The sequence below is a fragment of the Pholis gunnellus genome (assembly GCF_910591455.1).
Source record: "Pholis gunnellus genome assembly, chromosome: 8".
NCBI classification, from domain to species: domain Eukaryota; kingdom Metazoa; phylum Chordata; class Actinopteri; order Perciformes; family Pholidae; genus Pholis; species Pholis gunnellus.
In genome coordinates, this window is record NC_136534.1 from 1,458,068 (window position 1) to 1,480,786 (window position 22,719).

The 22,719-nt window shown below is 42.3% G+C and overlaps 1 protein-coding gene across 1 annotated transcript in view; it reads left to right on the forward strand.

Annotated features, from left to right (window-relative positions):
* ascc3 (activating signal cointegrator 1 complex subunit 3) overlaps positions 1-22,719 on the forward strand; it is a 193,894-nt gene that overhangs the window by 91,244 nt on the left and 79,931 nt on the right. The window contains exons 13-14 of the mRNA XM_079165322.1: positions 456-527; positions 17,783-17,917. Coding sequence (XP_079021448.1) covers positions 456-527; positions 17,783-17,917 — 207 coding nt within the window. The remainder of the gene's footprint in view (positions 1-455; positions 528-17,782; positions 17,918-22,719) is intronic.

Here is a 22,719-nt window from a genome sequence, read left to right on the forward strand (position 1 = left end):
AAGGTGATATGTGCATACAATATAGGTGCAAAAAACAAATATCTAAATCGTATTAGACTTCTCCACAGAACAAAACTTTAGCTTTAATCATCAATAGAAGAGTCTGGCTGCTACATCGGCATGGCAGCATGGCGGAACAGACACTTTATAGGACCCTTTCCTGTTTCCTGTGATTGGTGATTCATTTACAGGTGTGATTGTAACTATTACTGTTGGCATCATTATTTGTATTCCCCTATGTTTAGAGTAACCCACCATTGCTTCATCAAAAAAGAAGTGTCCGTGTTATTCATAGTAGAGGTTTAGTTAGCAGAGTATTCAAAGTAGCACCGGAGCATTCACACTATGTAGGTTACAAGTCTATGTGCCTGCATTTCATGAGTTACTTTAGTGTTAAAATGTTGCATGTCATCAGTTAAGATAAACTGCTTATTGTGACTATGTGTCCTGTTCAGATCCAGCAGCTTCATGACATGGAGGAGGTGTGTTACAACAAAGTTCTGGAGCAGGTTAAAGCCGGTCATCAGGTAAGAGCTCCTCTGCTCACTTAAAGAATGCAATGTAAAGAGTACATTTAGATAAATATTCACTAGAGAGGTTTGTATTTATAGTAACGCTACTAATTGCTAGATGACAACTGTGGATTTCGTCTGACCTATGACCCAATATAACAAAATTGTGATTCAAGACAGTTAATTGACTCAGTATATCAGGCTAATAATTGAGAGCAGATTATGTTGACTAGAATCATATCCACTGAACAATTCCCTTTTCCCTCCAAATGACTTATCTTCCTTATTCAGTCTTCTCATTGAAAGCTGTTTTCCCAGGCAGTCTAGGTTCTGTGACTTTGTCTTATTAAGTAGCAGGTTTAATTTCCTGAGACTGTCACTGTGGAATGTCTGGACTCAGCCCACAGTAATACTGGTGTAGCTCCAGAATACAGCACATCTTTTATGCTTCTGGTTCCCTTGAAAATATTTCTTTCAACTTTTTCATGAATAGGACCTCCTGCAGTAAATATTTTTTGTGAACCGTTTGGAATGAACACCTGCTATCTAACGTGTCTGCAGTCCTTATCTCCCCCAGTGTTACCCTCAACCTCCCCCAACCACCATCCTCCACTCATTCTGCTTCCACTCCACAGCCTCTGTAGGCCTATTGGGAGGATGAGAGTTGTGAATTCAGACTTTAGCGTTTAGCTCCCGTCTGCTGCAGGAGTTGAACTCCCAATTGAGCACGGGTGTTATCCTGTCTGCATCACTTTATTGCAAGTGTTCACACACACACACAGACACACACCCTTTTTCTTACTTTTTCACTTCTCTCTGGCCCATTATCTCCCTCAGAGAGAACTTGTAAAGCAACTTAATTCTGCACCACTGTAACTTTTCATCCACCTGGTTGAAACTAAATAATGGTCCAGTCCGGCTTGTAGGTTGAGGCCACAGCTCGGCTGGGGAGGCCACGTCTTTTCTGATTATTAAATTGTCAAGAAGTGGCTGTGACATATATTAATTTCACCTGGGAGGATCTGATGGATGAAATTCCCTCTATGATTTTCCTACCACCCTCCTGGTGGGAAGCCTGCTGCCACAGAGAAGTTTAATAAGCCGAGAAGCCGGCGGTTACTGCCGACAATGCTTCCACTCAGCTCAGTGGTGCTGATAAAACAACTTCAATAAATAACATTTGCTGCAGTGGTATCTTTGGACCTGCTGTGTTTGGAGCCAACACACAGCTGGTTGCTGCATGTAGTCATGCAATATTGTTTGGTCTAATATTAGATTTCCATAATAAAAGTCTTAAAAATACATAAGAACAATATCCACAGGGTTTTTCATGGCTATTTACAGGTAATTGTTGAAACCAAATTAGGGTCTTTTTCACAATTTCACTTATTTTATCAGTCTAAACAATGGGTTCATATGTTGTTTGACCCTTATGTGTTTTTAATATTTTTAGTTCCCCTACAGCAGGGGTATTCAATTCAATTTCCAAAAGGTCTAGATTGAGAAAATCTCCTCGTGCAAAGGTCCGGAACATCTAACTTGCACTATTTAGTGCTATATATATATACGTATATATATATATATATATATATTCAAGAAGCCTAGTAGTAGTAACGTCTCTGTGTAGTCAACAACTGTCAAATCAAATAAAGAAAGTACATATCAATTATATTTTAACAATTATTATTCTGAGTTTTCAAATTTAACTGGATGGATTATAAATAATACATAGAAATACATAAATAGATGTTCTTTGTGGTGGAAATTAAAGTATTTCCTTGATGAGAAATCAAAAAGTATCTTTAAGCTTTCTGTCTTTTAAGTATTTATTACAAGATAAAGATATAGAAAAATTATAAAAGCATACAAACAAATAAAACAAAATGAAATAGATCTAACGAGCTCAAACAGCTCAAATGTGCACTACAATTTACCAGAATAAATCACATCAAAACACAGAATATCAACGCAAGATTAAGCACAAAGTCATAGGTTTGCTATCAGCTGAAGCAATTTGAAAGCGTCTGTTCACCCCGAAGAACGGACAGAGACTCTGAATTCTCCACAAAGGACCTTCCCATTTAAGCACATCTGAGGTACGTGTTTTACTGCAGCAGGGAGCTGCCTGTCAATCAAACTCCAGTCAGTCAGTCTCCTGGTGTCTGAGGGATGTTTACCTTAAGACGAATGACCCATCTGTTTCCCATATGTTACCCCACATGCGAGAAGCTGCCCCCCACAGTGGTTCCCAGAAGACACAGGAAACCCCTTCTCAGTTGCCCGCAGGCCAAAGTTCAATCTAGATAGAAAACACATGTTCATCGATCGGAGTGAAATTAGAAGAAGCAATACACATAAGAACTTATTAACAATTTTCCCTCGATAATCCTCCCTTTTGTCATATATGACAATCAAACATCAAACAAACAATTGGTAATACACAAACTCTTAGAGCATACATCCGTAATGTAAATTCACGAAGATTCAGAACATCACATCATTAACTCTAAGTACACAAAAACATTTACTGTTTACTAACACAGGCTAAGTTTTTTGTTACATACAATTCTCAAGTTCATCATCACTATCAAAACTATCTGGATATGGAGGAACCCAGTCATGAGTTGGATATTGCATAGTTGTGGAAGTGGGTTGAACCGATACACAAGTTGTAACAATCTTCCTGACACAGATTCTAGAAATGGTTACAATTAGGGCAAGAACAATCGAAATCAAAATTATGCCTCCTATTATCCATATCAATCCTTTAAAAAGAGTAGCTCCCCACGAGCCTAACCACGCCTGTGTTCCCCCGAAGGGATTCCAGCCATGGTCTTCATGCAACTCTTTAATGCCCCGTTCTGTATCTGCTATTACATCATGAACCGCTGAAGTTGCATCTGAGATGTAAGTGCAACACTCCGTATTAATCACTTTACATACACCTCCTTGTGAGGCCAAAACTAGATCCAACGCCATCCTATTTTGTAACACCATGTGTCTGATGTCATTCACTTCAGTTTGCATGGCAGAGAGCGCTATTGAAGTCGTGTTCATGTGTTTCTCTAACACTGTTGAGAGTGTCACTATTTCCTCTTGACTTCTATAGGTGCCATACGCTGGTATTATTACACTCAAAATCCTTGAACCTAGTGAAATGGCACGGTTGTACCGTACGTGGAACGGAGCGAGTTCCTTAGAGTCAGCTTGTCTGATTAAGGGTATAAGATAAGCTAAATAGCATTTCCCGGTAACTGACCTTTTGTGAAGTTTCCCTATGTCTGGTACACAGCTGTATGCGATGTTGCCACAAACTAAATAAACTTGTTCCGGTAATGCGAGGTCTCTAGATTCACTAGAAACACCAATAATGTCATTACTACAGTCACTCATTCCTATCTGGAATCCCCCAAATGCATGGAAATGAATACAACGGCTGACATTAGTCAAAGGATAAACGGGAATAGGAGGTTTTGGTTTAGCGCAATCTCTATTCTGAGGTCTGGTCGGAATTAAAGGTTTAGTACAATTATGCTTCGTCCAAACCGAATGTGTGACTTTAAAATCATTTGCCCAAGGTATACTCTGTATTCCTATTTCAAATCGAATAGACGCTGTATTTGGCGTGAGAGTACACGCAGAGTTTAACCATTTATTTTCCCATATGCAATTAGTTTCAGCCAAAGTCATTTGCATCTGATATTTTAATCCTTGTTGGATGTATCTTTTGTAATAGGTTAATCTAAACAACATTACTTGATTAGCACCTTCAGGTCTATTTTCACGATTAAATGTCTCCACCGCAAATTGTATGACTTTCCTTTTTTTCTTCTTCATAGTCTAACATGTTCTGTGCAATCGACGCAGTGTGTTGCGGAGGAGTATAACAATCTTCATCGTTACTCACAAATCGGCGAGATAGGTCAGGCCACCCCATCACACCCCAGTCTGCTTTTGTGAATGGAACAGGAACCAGCATAGGGGCTCTAGATGAAGCGGGCATATGCTGACATATCCAGCAATTAGAGACATTTCTTTGGTTAGCAAATTCAGTCATGATAGTCAGTGCGATGTTGTCCTGGTCATGCGGCGGTGTACGCGTCGGAAGTTTTCTTAATTCTAGGCTTACTTTGCATGCATATTTCCAATCTAGGCGAGTGAACCTGGCTGGTTCTGTTTCACAATCTGTAGGTTGACCGCACCAGAATGGATACTCCCAACTCATCTCATACCTAGAACTTAGAGTCACCGTACAAGTGTCATTTGTCTGACACTGAGTTTTGACGTGTTCTAGGACTGACCAGTGACCAAAAGATGGTCTACTGAGCCGTAGTGTGTATACCTTACAACCTTCCTCCCCACACTGTGCTCTCGGACATTTAAAGGAGATCGTCCCAAGGCTCCAAATCTCTTTGGTGGGGGCCTGGTCTGGTCTGCTGGAGATCAAAGGCTGCGGTTTAATTACTTCATAAGTGATACTTGGTTGTGCTGTTTGAAGCTGTACCTTACTGACACGCTGGTAGACCCTTTGACACATCTTCCTCCAGTCACTGGGGCCGCTATAGGCCGGGACTTCCCGACACCACCGTGGCTTACTACACCAAAATGGAAAATCTGCTGAGTTAAACACTTCATGCATCCACACCGTACAGAGTCTCAATCCTTGGTCTTTCGTCACACACGATTTGGATGAGGTGATTTCCTACAATAACCCACGCTTCATTTTCTATCGTGTAGAGCGAACAATTATTCGTATCACATCGTTCAGCTGGGCAGTGAAAACTTATTTCTCCTTTCTGCCATTCCCTACGGGAACGGAGGAGAGGACTGGTACCCGTTAGTTTTAAGATGCGGAGAGCATCTGAGCAAGAGGAAAAAAGGAGTCAGATGAGGAGGCTATCTTTGCTGCTGCATCTGCTGCTTTGTTTCCTACAGAAACAGGATCAAGAGAAGAAGTGTGAGCTTCACATTTAACAACTGAAACAGCCTTGGGTAGCAGAATGGCATCCAAAAGGGCTGAAACAAGGATGTGATGTGCAATAGGCTTCCCAGATGATGTTAGGAACCCTCTGTGTTTCCACAGAGATCCAAAGTCATGTACCACCCCAAATGCGTAACGTGAATCAGTGTAGATGTTAACAGTCATACCCTTAGCAAATTTACAAAGTTAGTTTTAAGTTATGTGATTGTAAATCATGCATCAAGGAAGGTATCATTACTAATGCGGTTAGTGATAGCAAAACGCATATGTCTTTACTCAGGCTCCACCCATGCTTTCTGGGCAGGTGCCATTTAATTGTTGCTTCCATCGTTGGGCAGAAACCAGTCTCTTACGTCACCACTAGATGTCGCCGTTCGAGCTTGGCTTCCTGGTGGAGTGAGGCGGTCGCTTCACCCCTCTTAGACAGCAACTGTAGCAGGTCCTCCTTCTCCCTCAGCAGCAGCTGTGGCAGTTGTTGAAGCTTCTCCTTCCGGATTTGGAATACGTTTGCAGTGACTAGCATGGATCCAAGTTGCTTTCCCTTCCACCTTCACCGCCGTCTGAGTGGTCAGGAGTACTAGGAAAGGGCCCGTGTAGCGTCTCTGCTTCCAGTGCTTTCTCCTGTGATCCTTGATGAGCACCCAGTCTCCTGGTTTCAGGTGGTGCTGGATTGCAGTAGCTGGTGCTGGAAGAGCAGCTTTCACCTGTGAGTGGAGTGCTGAGAGTGACACTGAAAGGTTAGAACAATACCTAAGCATGCTATCCTCATAATGACCAGTTGTCAAAGCCAGTTTTACTGGACCCAACCCCGTGCAGGGAGGTCTCCCAAACACTATCTCAAAAGGGCTCAGACCATGTTTGTTTCTGATACGCGTGCGCATGTGGAAAAGCACCAGTGGAAGTGCCTTTACCCACGATAAACCTGTGTCTTCACAACACTTGGTTAGTTTAGATTTAATGGTGCCGTTCTCTCGTTCAACTGCACCTGCCGATTGCGGGTGATAAGAACAATGATGTCTGATGCTAAAACCTAAATATTGTGAGATTTCATCGAGGGCCTGGTTGGCAAACCCAGGACCATTATCACTGCTAATGAGGTGAGGTATGCCCCAACGGGGAATAATTTCTCTTAGCAGAATCTTTGCAACCGTCCCTGCGTCCTGTTTGGAAGTGGGGAAAACCTCAACCCACTTACTGAACATACACACAATTACCAAGCAGTATTTCTTTCCCTCAGATAGAGTTAATTCAATAAAATCCATCATTAGATGTTCAAAAGGTTTATCTGGAGGGGGGTGACCTTGCTGTGGTACTTTTATCGCCCCAGAGGCATTATTTGCTGCACAAACGACACATTTCCTGCAAAAATCAGCTGCAAAAGTTGAAAATCCCCTGGTGTACCAGTTTGCATTTATAGCATTACACATACCCCCTTTGCCCACGTGGTCTCTTCCATGAGATAACTTAGCATAAGTGTGGAAGAGAGCGCGTGGCAAGCAAGGCTTACTGTCTGGCCCTGTCCAAACTCCGCCCTTAACGGTAGCACCAGAGCGTCTCCACATGGAGCGCTCCTGTTCACTGGCGAGAGATTGAAGTGTGGGAAGATCAGCATAAGGACTGAGGTCAGCAGATGCGGAGAGCATCTGAGCAAGAGGAAAAAAGGAGTCAGATGAGGAGGCTATCTTTGCTGCTGCATCTGCTGCTTTGTTTCCTACAGAAACAGGATCAAGAGAAGAAGTGTGAGCTTCACATTTAACAACTGAAACAGCCTTGGGTAGCAGAATGGCATCCAAAAGGGCTGAAACAAGGATGTGATGTGCAATAGGCTTCCCAGATGATGTTAGGAACCCTCTGTGTTTCCACAGAGATCCAAAGTCATGTACCACCCCAAATGCGTAACGTGAATCAGTGTAGATGTTAACAGTCATACCCTTAGCAAATTTACATGCTTCTGTGAGTGCAATTAACTCCGCCGCTTGCGCTGAAAAGTGTGAAGGAAGTCTGCCGCTAACAAGTGTGTCGTGTGATGTAACCACAGAAAATCCCACATGACTTTTGCCCGTTTCTGGTGAGCGCGATGCGGAGCCGTCAACATATAGCTCAAGATCTGCATTGAGAAGAGGTGTGTCTAAAAGATCCGGCCTTGGGGTGCATGTCTGTTGCAAGACTTCGACACAATCATGAGGCTCTCCATCATCTGCAGTTGGAAGAAGCGTAGCTGGGTTAAGGACATTGCAGCGTTTCACAGTTATGTTAGGCAAATCTAACAACGTTGTATGATATCTGAGCCATCTCTGAGCAGAGAGGTGAGAAGTCTTCTGTGTATGCAAGATGTGGGAAACAGCATGAGGGACCATGAGTGTAACTTCAGAGTAGCCCACGACGTCCCGTGCTGCTAATATAGCTTTCTCAGCTGCTGCCACAGCTCGCAAACAGAGGGGAAGCCCAGAGGCAACAGGGTCAAGTTTTGAGGAGAAGTAGGCAACAGGCCTAAGTTTCCCTCCATGAGGCTGACACAAAACTGAAGTCATGTAACAGTCCTTCTGGTCTATGAATTGAGTGTATGGCAAGTCGGGTCTTGGCAGGCCCAAAGTCGGGGCCTGCGATAAGGAAGTCTTTAAGTCCTCAAATGCCTTGTCGGCTTCTGTAGTCCAAGTCAATTTGTCACGTGCACTAAGGTTTTTACCATGGACCATGGATGAGAGCGCTGCCTCTCTTTCTGAATAATTAGGGATCCACTGTCTACAGTATGACGTCATTCCTAAAAAACTCATCATTTGTTTCTTTGTAATTGGTTTTGGTACTGATTGGATTGCTGCAATACGTTTGGGAGAGAGGGATTTACCCTCTGCTGTGATCACATGTCCCAGATAAGTTACTTCTTTTAGAGCGAATTGGAGTTTTTTCAGGCTGGCCTTGTGACCGTTTACTGCCAAATGTTTAAGTAGCGCTACTGTGTCTATTTTACAAGCCTCCTTTGATGGGCTGCAAATCATCATATCATCCACATAATTCAAAAGGGCCGACCCTGCGGGGAGTTCTACATTTTGAAGGTTTTCACTAAGCGCTCTGTGGAACAAGCCTGGACTTTCATGATAACCCATTGGACATCTGGTCCATGTATAGCCACGCCCCTCAAAGGAGAAGCCAAACCAATTTTGACTATCTGGGTGAACTGGAACAGAGAAAAATGCATTTGCCAGATCAATAACCGAAAAATGCGTGGCGCCTGGTGGAACCAGTGACAAAATAGTGTGTGGATTTGCCACTTCTGGTGCCCGCTGATAAGTAGCGGCATTAACTGCTTGCAAATCTTGCACAAACCTCCATTCTGTGGGCTCTTCGCAGGGGACAATTATACCTGATTTTAATAGGGATTCGAATACTGGTTTTATACCATCGATGGCTTCTTGTTTGAGTGGATATTGTTTTAGGCACGGCCTGTAATTCGATTTAGGACATACTACTAATGGAACAGCACTTTTTATGAGGCCCACGTCATATTTATGTGCAGCCCATAGTGAAGGCGGTACTTGTGACAACTCAGGAATTTGATCCACCGTTATCTGTGGATACGAGTGTGTGTGTTGTGTGTGTTGTGTGTGTTCTTCAATGAGCTCAATTGTTCTATGTACATTTACTGTGCTGGTCAATGCAGTGCGAAATACATCACCAATAGCGCTATACTCAATTTCTGGATCCTTTGCACCCGGTCTGAAATCCGATAGGTCGAGACAATGTTGCAACCATGATTCAAGCTCCTCCCACTTCCAGTGTGATGGTTTAGCCAATGAAATGTGTGGGCTGGACCCCCCAAACACTTTTTCCTGTGAGGGAGAGAGGAATACAGACACAGCAGCGACCCCCGCTGTAAAATACACATGCTTTAGAGCTAAACTCTCTTTCCCCCACTTTCTCTTAGCTTTCTTTCACTTTCTCTTAGCTTTCTTTCACTTTCTCTTAGCTTTTGTCTGGCCCTACGCTTACATGTGATGTACAATGTAATGACTGTTCATGCATGTAATTTTTGCTGCAATACTATGTGTATTTGCAATTGTGACAAGATCATGAGTAATTGGAGTTACATTGTCTGAGGGTGTGATACTTGCTTTCCTGTGGTGAGGTGGTCTGTCTCTGAGGTCAGCCCCTCCCCCTTCCCCTCTCAGTCCGACGTGTGGAAAGCAGGTCTCATTCTTTTCTCCGGAAAATCTGCTTGCCAATGTTCACGGCAGGAATGTCAGGAATTTACTCATCATTCGTCGCAGCTCGGTCATGGAGGGACGGTATTCTCTGACAAATTGTTTAATGTCAGTCTCCCATTTGGCAAGATTGTCCTTAGGATTGCAGACGTGGCTCATTGCTTCTGCCACATCTGCGTCTGACCAGGGTCTGAAGACCAGCATTGGCCCCTGAACCCCCGCCACTTCAACCATTGGCATGTGGATCTCAGGATCAAACGAAGCCTCCTCCTGTTCTCTGATCCTGGCCCTTATTTGTTGAGCCATTTGGCGGGTCATATGAGGTGAGAAGGTCGTCTTGCTGGAGTCAGAGGTTGACTTCAGCTGCCCTCTTTCTTGAATGTTGGCTGGCGCAGGAGATGTGTGTGATTGTCTTGGTGGAGTAGAAGGCTGCACAACGTAGGCTGGAGGGGGGATGGGAGGAGCGGAGTCCAGATCCAGTTCCACAGATGTTCTCAGCATCTCAGAAAGACAAGGATAAAAAGGTTTTGGTTGAACATTATTTTCACTCTTTTTAGTTTCTTCGGGCTTTACTGAATTAAATGTTTTCAGTCTCTGTTTCTCCCTTCTCTCCTGTTCATATTTCCACATTCTAAATGCTCCCCAGTCTGCTCTAAACATCACATTCTTTTTCTGATTCCTAACAGACAGGGTCGCATGCTGTGCTGCACATTTTCTCTCCAACTCCCTCAGTTGCTCCTTCAACTGCGTTAATTGATTCTCACTTAAACTTCCATTTGAAGGAAACCCCAAATCAACCCATTTTTGCATTTGATTTAGACTGCCAGGATAACGTTCTGACATAAATTTACACAAGGGTGGTAGGATATTGGTATCATGGTTTGCATCATTCTCACCTTTACTCTGACCGCTGCCCATTCTCTTCTGTTTTATTCTGAAGTGTGCGTCAGTGAGTTTTCAGGAAACACCAGATGCATGCAAACTTGTAAACGAATACACATGAAAGACTAATGTCGCGTCAGTGATTCTGACCGCAGCCCATTCTCTGGTCTATTCTGTCCTATTTCGAAGTGTGCGTCAGTGAGTTTTCAGGAAACACCAGATGCATACAAACTTGCAAAAAATAACACATGAATGACAAATGTCGCGTCAGTGACCGTTGCTATCTCTAGTTCTATCTGTCTACTGCACTAAACGGGAGGTGCACCAATAATTTCAGGGAATTACCGGATGCATACAACTCGAGAATAAATACCACAGAAAAACCACGACACGTCTGTCGACAACTCTCAAATGAATGAGTTAGTGAGATAGGCCTAATAACCCTTTAACCCTATGACTCTGTCTGCTTTAAAATAATTTCGATTTCTCACCGCGTGTTTTCTGTTGATTTTTTTTTTCTCAACTGGACTGGATCGGCAATCTGGGCTCCGTTGGACGGAAAGCTTCTCACCCTCGGGGAGGACTCATCATTTATCATATGGCCTTCTGTCCATCCAACAGAGTCCAGATCACGCGTCCAATCCCATCCTCGTCGCCAAGTTTGTGGTGGAAATTAAAGTATTTCCTTGATGAGAAATCAAAAAGTATCTTTAAGCTTTCTGTCTTTTAAGTATTTATTACAAGATAAAGATATAGAAAAATTATAAAAGCATACAAACAAATAAAACAAAATGAAATAGATCTAACGAGCTCAAACAGCTCAAATGTGCACTACAATTTACCAGAATAAATCACATCAAAACACAGAATATCAACGCAAGATTAAGCACAAAGTCATAGGTTTGCTATCAGCTGAAGCAATTTGAAAGCGTCTGTTCACCCCGAAGAACGGACAGAGACTCTGAATTCTCCACAAAGGACCTTCCCATTTAAGCACATCTGAGGTACGTGTTTTACTGCAGCAGGGAGCTGCCTGTCAATCAAACTCCAGTCAGTCAGTCTCCTGGTGTCTGAGGGATGTTTACCTTAAGACGAATGACCCATCTGTTTCCCATATGTTACCCCACATGCGAGAAGCTGCCCCCCACAGTGGTTCCCAGAAGACACAGGAAACCCCTTCTCAGTTGCCCGCAGGCCAAAGTTCAATCTAGATAGAAAACACATGTTCATCGATCGGAGTGAAATTAGAAGAAGCAATACACATAAGAACTTATTAACAATTTTCCCTCGATATTCTTCTCATTTCAAGTAAAATAATGTCTGGATTAAAGAATAACTGACATAACAGAAAGCTTTTGAAAAATGTGCATCTTAAAATAAAGTAATTCATTTTAGAAAAATGAATTTCACTGAATTGCCCTGGAGCTTTAAATTCAGTTCATTCAGGGTGAAGTGATGTCAATCTAAAAAGCCACAATATTATATTTTTCTCATCTTCTAACAAGATAAATTAGTGAGCATGGACTTTATCTGTGGTCACTTGTTTCAGCTCTATTCCATCATTGTCGGACATGAATTAATGTGTTAGGATTCTGATCATATTGGGCTCTTGGGTTTATTTTCTGTGTCTTCATTTCAAATGTGAGTGGATATGTTTGCTTCATATGAGACATACTGTTGCTAAGCTACTTGTGGGAAGAATTCTCCGATACGAGTCTGTCAATTCTTGGTTACAGACTTTGGTCTCTCTAGCCATCTGTCTAATTGTGGAGAAAGTCCTGTGTATTAGTCTTTACATGTCCCGTAACGGTTGTCCTGCTCTGCTATCTCTTTCCTCGTCTCCTCCGTGTGTCACGGTGTGTGTACATCTCACTTGAATCAGGAAACTTGTCAGACAACCCATATTTCATTGGCTGAGCTGCATCACGTGATGTGATTTATAACACATTGGTCAGTGTGTTTCCTGCACCACTGGAAAAGCTGCGCCGGTTAAAATAGAAGCGCTCCGTCAAAATGTAATACTTCGGTTTTTAGGTCCTGGGTCCGGATACAACGGCGTCTGGGTTAGTGACCCCTGCCAGTTAGTGACCCCTGCCCTACAGTATATGGCTGGACAGTGTATGGTCAATGTGCTAACTTACGGCCAACTAATGAAATGGATAGTCATTGGTAGATTAGGTCGCTCTTATTCAGAAGATCTGCGGTTCGACCCCCGGCTCCTCCAGTCAGCATTTCAAAGTGTCCTTGAGGAAGATACTGAATCCCAAATTGCTCCAGAAGACTGTGTGTGTGTGTGTGTGTGTGTGTGTGTGTGTGTGTGTGTGTGTGTGTGTGTGTGTGTGTGTGTGTGTGTGTGTGTGTGTGTGTGTGTGTGTGTGTGTGAATGGATGAATGTAACATGTCTACAGTGTTTTTTTAAATCTCAAAGAGATCTGTAATTCTATTCCTTCCATATGGGCAATATGCAAATAAAATAAAATAAACCATCTCCCGTTCTTAATCAATACACTGTAATTATGAATAAGAGCACTATAAGAAGGCTGCCATCCTTATGAAATCATTAACCCTATCAACTGTCCACGTTTCCGTTCATCTCAAATAAACTTGAAAATGAGTACCAGCCAGTGGCGGGCCGTGGATTTTATACCTGGGCCTTCAGTGCTGTTCTACACTTCTAATAACCTCATTATGACGTCACAGCTACGGGTTATTATTTGTTTCGTGTAAAAGCCGCATATTCACATAACACTGCAACATTTGACGAATGAAATAAAATGTTACATGAAGTTCAACACCTAGCATACAAAACACGAAATGCAGAGTGCAGATACATGAATACGAGCATGACGGGACGCTGCGTCATTACCGGACAATACAGTCCAAATCAGGGGTGCCCAATACGTCGATCGCGATCACAGAGGTAGTGCCGGTAGATTGCATGCCATTCTTTTCTAACACACGGGTCACCACGTATGCACAGTGAACCGCGTGAGCTACTGCAAAACTCCGCGAGCTAATTAGTCAGCCTGCTCCTCTTGCGATAAGCCCCCCCCCCCCCCCCCCCCCCGGCTGACAACCGGTAACTATGATGCTGATGTGTGTGTATATATATATATTTAACATTTTTAAAGTAGGTAGATCATTTTGACTTGGTCATTTTAAAAGTGGCTCGCAAACCGAAAAACTGTGGGCACCCCTGGTCCAAATCATTGTAACACAATGACAAATGCACAAGAGCAGTTGCATATATTCGTATGACAACAAAGCAACAAATCAATCCAGCAGACCTGCAGCGGATCCACGCATTCCACCACACGAGCACGAGCCATTCAAATACTATTCATAAAAACGCCACGATAGACAAGTGAACAGTAGAGGTAAACAAACGAACTTCACTTACCAAATGCTGTCTATCCTCCTTTCTTTGTTGACAAAGAGTTTAATCCCAGTACATCAGTTCCAGTAAGAAGTCCTTCTCGATTCATCGCCTCCCCAGTTATATTTTGCTGATGGTAGTCGGTCTTCCACCGCCGGTGGTCGTCTTCGGCCGTGGACCGGCCGTGGACCGGTGAAGGGCGTGCCGCGGTTGTGGAGCTGAATTCCCTGCGAACGTGGTCGTTGAGTTGTAGATCCACTCGAGTCTCTCCAAAAGTACTGTGGAGAATTACAGTATTAAGAAGCATTATTTAGTAGAATTTATAGCACCCCTAGTGGTGAATAAAATCGTCACAATGATGAGAATGTAAATTATGTTAAGAGTCACAATATATTTACTTATGGAATGTAATATAGGTTTACAGGATGTTTACTTATAGAAGATATTATATGTTTGCAATAAGTTTACTTGTAGGAGTCTTTAACATAATCATTGGAAGTATTGAATCAAAGTATAGTCACATAGGTTAGGGGGTTCTGAGCCATGAGGCAGAGATCAAAGGGGAGATAGGGTCAGTGAGGAATGCAGAGGACAGGCTCTTCACGACCATATAAGGGAATAGGTCGAGGACCAGAGACATCAAAGGGGACATCAAAGGGGACACAGAGGAGCTGGACAGATGACCAACAGAGCAGGAGGAGTCCGGACGACTTCAACCAAACACTGAGCTGATAGCAGCCAAAGCCATTAGGGGTTTATTGTATTTCGGCCAATCACAGAGGCTGATACTGGACATTTAAACATTCGGACAGAGACTTTTAAATATAGGATAGTTGCAGAGAGTTTTGGGTTCTGTTCGCGTCGTTACCACTCGGGAGTTGACCAGCTGGGCTGGCCGATTAGGTGGGGCAAGTGAGGACTCAGCCCCAAGGGACATATTGATATCGATAGAGTAATTCTGTCTGTAACTGTTCTAGCTTCTCATGTTAATTAAATACTTTTTGATTGTAAGCCGGATCCAGTTCATTTTTGGTGGGACTTTGCTGCAGAAAGTTAGCAGCAGCAGAAGTCCAGCGGCCTGGCTCTCCCCTGAAAAGGTCTCCCCTCGACAGTACCGACGCTCAGTTAAAATGAAACACATTCACAGCCATAACATGTGCAACGCTTCTCCGACGCTGCATACAAATCCTTTTCCTGGCTGGGTCAGGGCTGCTAGCTGTGGGGTCGTTTCTTACTGTCCAGTTTGTTCAGAAATGTCCTTCTTGAGAAAAGCGTTCCCAGTAACTCCGCCACTAAATCTGTTTCTCCTCCTTCCGCCATTTCATATGCAAAAAACAAAGCTAGGTAAAATGTCTTTCAAATATTTCCACTTGAACTCTGTCTGCTACAACCAAAGCTCTGCTGCTAGGAAACATGTTTCGCGGGCACATAGTCACATGCCCGCCCACTGTCCAATCACAGCACACTCTGCACCTTGCGGGAGAGAGGCATCTGGACTCTGAGCTGCAGTAATGCTGACGTAACTAGGCCTGCAAACCGCTCTGGTGCGGCCATGAATCTCAAACTAAAGATCTGATTGGTTGAATCAACAATATCGTCCCCATTCAACTTAAACTGCACATGGCAGCACTGGGTGAGTCTGCAGGCTGGGGCCTCTCTTCTACCTAGAGACACAGAGGTGAACTCTGATTGGATTAAAGCTCTACTTAAAACAAGCTGCACTGGAAGCAGAGCAACTGAGGAGCACAGTAGCTGTGCAATGAGAAAATAAGATAATGGGAAAAATATTTTTATAAATTATAATACATATAAGAAAAAATTAAATGTATTTAAGAAAAAATATTAAATTATAAAATAGCTATAACTTTGTGATTCTGTTTAGGCCAGCAGAGAAGGCTTTGCAGGCCCTGACGGCCCGCCACTGCTACCAGCCAATCAGAGGCAGAGCAGGGCGAGTCTTCGAGGAATTTCAGTGGGTAAAAAAATCAACGAAAATACCAGAAATAACTAACAAACAGTCATTTGGATGAGAGGGCATTTCAACATTTCTAAAATCTCTCTTGCGCATTCTCTGCTAGTGTGCCATTGGTTACGCTACCGTCTGTTTACCCCTGGTCTACAATGGGGATTCCTGGATATTAAATATTAATCTGCAGTTTCCTTTAGTGCTCCCAGTAGTAGTGAGTCGTTAAGTCAATGATTGAGTACTGTCCTAACCCAGATGTAAAAGCCTCCTTAGGATGTGATAGAAGGCTGTTGGGGCCTATTCCTTTTGAAAGAGGAACAGACATTGGGGAAACTCAAACACTTGAACACAACTTGATCAGAGGCTCAGTAAGTCAGGGACAGACTTTATAGGTGTGCTGTGGTCCAGCCAAAGAGCTCACAGTGTGGAGGCATTAATGAAATGATAGCTTTACTAGATTTGTCTAACTCAGACTGCTTAAGCTTCATATCAGCGTCAGTCGATATATTTTTCCTCACTTTCACTGGAAGGTGTTAGGAAGAGGTGTTAAGGGCCATAATGAAATGATTAGAGCAAGCAAAGCCTGTTTCTATGTTCACATATGGTTTTAAGATGACTTTAAAAAAAAGTGAATCATTTAAGACAATAAACCTGTCGAGAGCATAAAGGGGTACATGTACAGATGCATCACCTAGGGCTTGGGAATTTATTAATATTATATCAATGTTGTGATATGAAAGTAGATATTGTCTTTTGGATATTGTCATATTGTAATATGGTAAAAGTATTGTCTTTTCCTGGTGTTAAAAGCTGCATTACAGTGAAGTGCATACCAGGCTGATCTAGCTGTTCTATTATTTGCATTTACCCACTTAGTCATTGTATCCAAATTACTAATCAATATTAATCAAAAATCTTATTGTGTAAATATTTTGTGAAAGAGCCAATATCAGCCCAAATCAATATGGAAGCATGTGCTCAAACATTTTGTAATATATGATATCAGCCAGCCCTAGCATCATCAATTAAAGGAAAAACCATAGTAAATCAGTGAAGAACCATAACCAATTCTGCTCCCATAGAGAACTGATGCGTATGAAAAATCGAGGCATCAAAACGAGGACATATCTTTTGCAACAATGCTGTTCATCCCTCCAGTAGAGTTCAACACACTGAGGAGCACTGGAGCTGTCCGAGGCTTGTAGTGGAACATCATCTAACTAAGGCATTTTATTTGGGGTTTTACTCCCATCTATATGAGGTGAATGACATATAGACCACCACCACAAAAGCAGACTTGGGGCGTGGCCTAAACAAAGGGAGGAGCTAGACATCTGCATGGTTACAAGTGCAGAGCGTTGGGGGAGTCTTACATTTCAGTCAGTAACTTTAGAACCCTTTGACTTTACGTTAGAACAACTGCAGTACCCGCTGAACGTCTCTGTGGATGAATTTCACAATTCTTGTGTTGAATTGATGTTCAACACAAACATGTGGTGACGCTGCTTTGAGCCATTGTGCTCTGTAGCTGAAAATATAAAACATTTTAACAGTGGCATTTATCTGGTGTTCTATAATTGTTTTGTATTATTATTCCTAATTATTACATTTCAATTTTATACAGTGTGCTATGATTTTATTATTTATACATATTGTATTTCTTCTTTTATTTAACTTTTTTACCATAATGATTTTATTTATTTATTTATTGTTCTCATCTGAATTTGGTGTACATTGGTCTTTTCATCTATTCTCCATTCTTGTGTTTGTATTGTCAATCATTTGTAAAGCGCTTTGTTTGAAAGGTGCTCTATGAATGAAACCTGATGGATGGATTGATTCACCTTGTGTCTCTGTGTGCCTCAGGTGATGGTGTTTGTCCACGCTCGTAATGCCACAGTGAGGACGGGCATGGGGCTGATCGAGATGGCAAAGAACCATGGAGAAACATGCTTCTTTCAACCAGACCAGAGTCCAGACTACGGCCAGTGTGAGAAGCAGGTAGAAAAGCTTTCAACAATCTCTGTTTAATCCCTTTATAACAGGCATGCAAACTTATCCCCTTTCGGCAGAATTTCTTTTGCTGTTTTTATATAAAATAGGTCACCTATGTGAGTTTGCAGATTCAATGAGTTTTTGAAATTGGGATTAAGGGGTGGGGGTTCCATCAAACGCACCACAGTGTGTTTCAGAAGCAGCTATCTGCTCCGCTCCACTGAGGTCAGCGCAACAAGCCGATGGGTGTGATCGTCCTGCTAATGCTTATCCCAGCTGCTTTCAAGCAGAGCGGGATGAAACCATAACAGAAGGAATGGGCATTTACACTGACATACAGCCAAGGTGGAACTCATTTAAGTGAAACCCAATCCCCACGTTTTTCTTTTTAATATTCTATGCATTTTGGTATTTTCAAATTCATAGCATAATTGAAGCTGTTCAGTTTTATTGCCTTCTGTTTACTTGTTTGTTCAGTGTTCATACAGTGCAATACTCAAGTGAACACAATATTCCGTATTATTATAATGAACATCATTTTCCAGAGTCAACACATGCTACTTCAGTGCCCAGCAGGATGATGTGTGGTTCTTTGACACCTAAGGACTAGGGTAATAGTAAAGATTGTTAGTGTGCAGTCACAAATATTAAAATGAAAGTGAAAATGATGCTAGTTGACACCACAAATAGCCTGTTAGCCTTGTTCCACCATTCACTTTAACACAACTGTCCTCTGTTAGCATGTACCATGAGTTGTAGCCAGACATTCAAACTGCATCTCTAGAATAAACCTATTGTCTCTTAGAGGCGAAGCTAGCTGCAGACGTGTTTACAGCTAGCTAGTGTTTTGAGGGTTAGCTTGCCAGCTACAGTAGATTGTCAACGAGCCCCAAAAGTCACTAGTTCACCAAGCTTCCTGTCCCACATATGTGCCGGTACATTTAGCTGCGACGCTTTTTAGCATTTTGGAATTCCATCATTATGTTCCACTTACTGTTTCACACCAAAGAAAACCAGAGGAAAAGTCACCTGTGATTACAGCAGCAGAATTTAACATGTAGCCATATCTTTAGGTGTGAAATACAAACAATGCAAATCCTTTTCAAGGGAAAAACCTGGTTCTCCTGGACTTTTTATTTATTCAGACGGAGTGCGAGGGACTAACCTGTTTTCACTGCTACACATTTACACTGAGAGCTACACAGCTTCCGCTTGTGGGAGCTCTCAGTGGGAACTGGCAACGCCCAAGAGAACCGATATGACAACAGAAAAGAGAGCAGTGCATTTCCTGATTCACAGCTCATCATTACTGTCACTCCGTACAACACAGTTGTGGTGCTGTGTTGCATGCATGAAAGCAGGACACTGATTGTGTGTTTCTGTGTGTGTGTAATTAATGATCTCTGTGCTGAGAGACTACACAGAGGTGGAGCTACATTCTCCCTCAGAGGATGGTCAGTCAGATTCCAACTCCCATATTTAAATGTGCTGCAACAGAAGGCGGAGTGATAAATTTAGTAACCTTTTCTTTCATTCCCTGGGGCCAGCCAAGATTGATGCGCCTCTAATCTCTCCTCTATTTAAATGGGATATGTATACAAATCAGATCACTTTTCATGCTTTCTAAAACTGGAAATAGAGACAAGAGATTACGCTATTGGACTAAAAATGGTGCGCCGTGGCCTGGTTAGTCTTTGAAACAGTACTTTGTTTCCACAGTATATGTTCATGAATGAATCTGGTTGTATATGCACTAACTGTGCATTAATTCACTCCTAGCCCCTCTGCCTGTGTGCCAACATAATGAGTATTATCCACTCCATTAGTCCGTGGGTGAGTGTTTGTCGGTCTGGCCTGCTCTGGTGAAGGAAGAGGCATCAGGCTGATTCCACTCTAAGCCCACACAGATAATGCACTGCGTATTTGCACTCTGGAAATTGCCCCCGCATTAATATTTATAGGTGTTTTTTAATCTCCAATATGCATATGCAGTGAAATAAAGCACCTCTAAGGTCAGTCATATAATTTCTTGTTTATTTATCCAGCTTTGAAAGTCAGAAGTGATTCCACTATGTTTTTTTCTCTCCTAATGTTATTTAATTGGCTTAATCTCGGGGGGTTGGAGAGGCTGTCAATCAAGCTTAGATATCTTAATGCACCCACTCTAATCAATTCTTGTAAATACTGTTTTTGGTGAATAATAAATACATTCAGAAAAACACTCAAAGGACATTTTATACAACAGTCCTCCAGTCCTGCCTTTTGATCAACCCTTGGAATTGAAGTGGTGTATCATAAAGAAAGCTGTGTGTGGGTGTTACAGGTGAACAGTTCAAAATGAGGCTTTGACGTGCCCCTATTTCTTGGGTTGTAATACCTATGTCATACACCGGTATCACCAGCTGCATTTTGTGTTCAGCATTAACACTGAGTTAGTCCCATGCAGCCCATGGCCTTATTTCATTTGTGAAAAAAAGTTCTGTGGGACACACAGGGAAGTTGACTTATTATGGCCGGCTATAATCTCATTTAAATTATAATGAGAGGCCCTGCTCATTAAAGACAATTGTGCACAGTGCATGTCCAACTAATTAGAATGAGCACATTTGTTTGGTAAGAAGCATAATGCCGGCCATATTTAGTTTTTACAAACATAATCAGGAAATTCTGTTTCACACAGAGGGATTTTAGTGTGTGAAGACTGAAAATGAAGTGGTAGCACATTGCACTGCTTCCCGAGGGGAGCCAATAGTGTTGGTGGTTAGTAGTGAGTGTTGATTTAAACATGTACATGTTAATTGTTTGCCTCATGCTTGAGAACTTGAATGTTGAATTTGAATTACCAATAACAAAGATCTTAAAAAAACAACAACCAAAAAAGGTAACCTGCATCAACAAGGTTGCACTTGCAACTAACTACTATATTCATTATTGATTCATCTGCCAAATCATTGCTGGATCAATCATCACAACAGAGACGGTGGAACTAGTGACTGTGATTTTAGAAGGGCGGGACTCAGGAAAAAAGTCACAATTACCCATCCTTCTGCTGCATCAGCACCACGGACAGCGCCATGGATTCATCGACACACAGCACAGTGAGAGCCTCTTCTGGGACGCATCAGGCAGACTAGACTAACACATTCAACTAAACAACCCCTCTGCTACTGGGGGACAAGGACATCTCATCCCCATTCATCAGCCCTTAAATCACCCACTGGGTGTACATTGTTTGTCTTTCAGTTGTGGTTGATCATTGGGTGGGAAATTCAGCTTTTCTTGGTATTGAAGAGGTATTAAAGCAGCTATGGATATGAATCAGACGGAACATAGATTTGAGGCTACAAATGTTTATGATGTAAATGTAAAGAAGTAGCAAAAGAACTGTGATGGTGTGAAGCATGTCATATTACCCCAACCTCTGCCTACTGCTCTCTCCAGAGAGTATTGTATTCAAGAGACCATTTGACTTTCATTTGCTCCAACTCCGACAATCCAGCCTCTACCTTCCTCTGCCCCCCCGTCTCCCTCGCTTTTGAATACCCAGAGATGGAACCATGTGACCGGTTTGAGAGGAGAGGAGCTCTACTGTGGAGGTTAAGAGACACCTTGTGGTCCCATGAGTCCATTACACAGATGACGTTACAGGCCTATCATAGGCCTTATCGAGGGCTGTGTAACAGCTTCAGCACTACAGTATGCTTTCTATGGTGGGCATTCATGGCATGTGGTATGAAAGATTTGTCTGTTAAAGGGTATAACTTAAGAAGGAGTTTTCGGAAGTGATGCTGTAGAGACGTACTGACACACCCTCATCTTTTCTCTTTAAACTCTCCATCTCTGTGGTCGTCAGATGTGCAGCTTTCATGTCTTTCTGTTTGACAAGACACAGCGATGCCTGTGAGTGCCAGGCCTCCAGGGACTCCACAGCAGCACCAGCAGAGGCTCATTAATGTCTGTGTTTGCTTTCATTGGTGCTATTTTTACAAGTCTAGTCGTCCACCAGTCCTTTCATTGTGTCAGATCCGTGACAACCTGTCACCAGCCCCCCCACCCCACCCCACCCCCCGGAACACTGATCTACAACAATGAGCTGCAACGCATAGGCTGGTGGAAAATAGGAATGACACAGTGGAGTGACGAACACACATATCATAAAAATGGCCTTAAATAGAAACATGGCTTAGTAAAGTAGTGGGACAGTGTGAAGACCATCCAGTCTTACTATTCTGATACAGTGTGTATAGCATATCCTTTTGAATTACTTCTTCATCAGCATAACGGCTGACTTTTTTTTGTCCAAACAAAAGGACAAACATGAAATATGAAATCTATTGTTAATTCACAGAATATAACTTTTCCACTGTTCCTTTCAACACATATCCAGCATTGAGACATTCTGTGTGCTGTACTAACAAGTCGAAACCTAGTTTGCAGCTCGTTTCTGATCCGATCGATACTTTGTGGCTCAACTTAATTTTTTTAAATATACAGCACAGCATCTTTTCTTTATTTTGTATCTATAATTTCTGAATATCTTTATATTAGCACAGTAAAACCTTAATATTCCCTGTATAGTTTCCCATAAACAAGATAAACAACTCTTTAGGCACATACGTTAAGTCCAAGTCAATAAAAACCTTAAAAGCATCACTAAATATTAATTCCATTTCAAATTTCATTAAATACAGGCATTCATAGATATCAACAATTTCAGGCTGAAGAGATGCAACGATAATAGTGCTGCACATCCAGATAGCAGAAATGTGAGAGAGCGTTAGGATACTGACCTCAGCGGCAGTAGATCG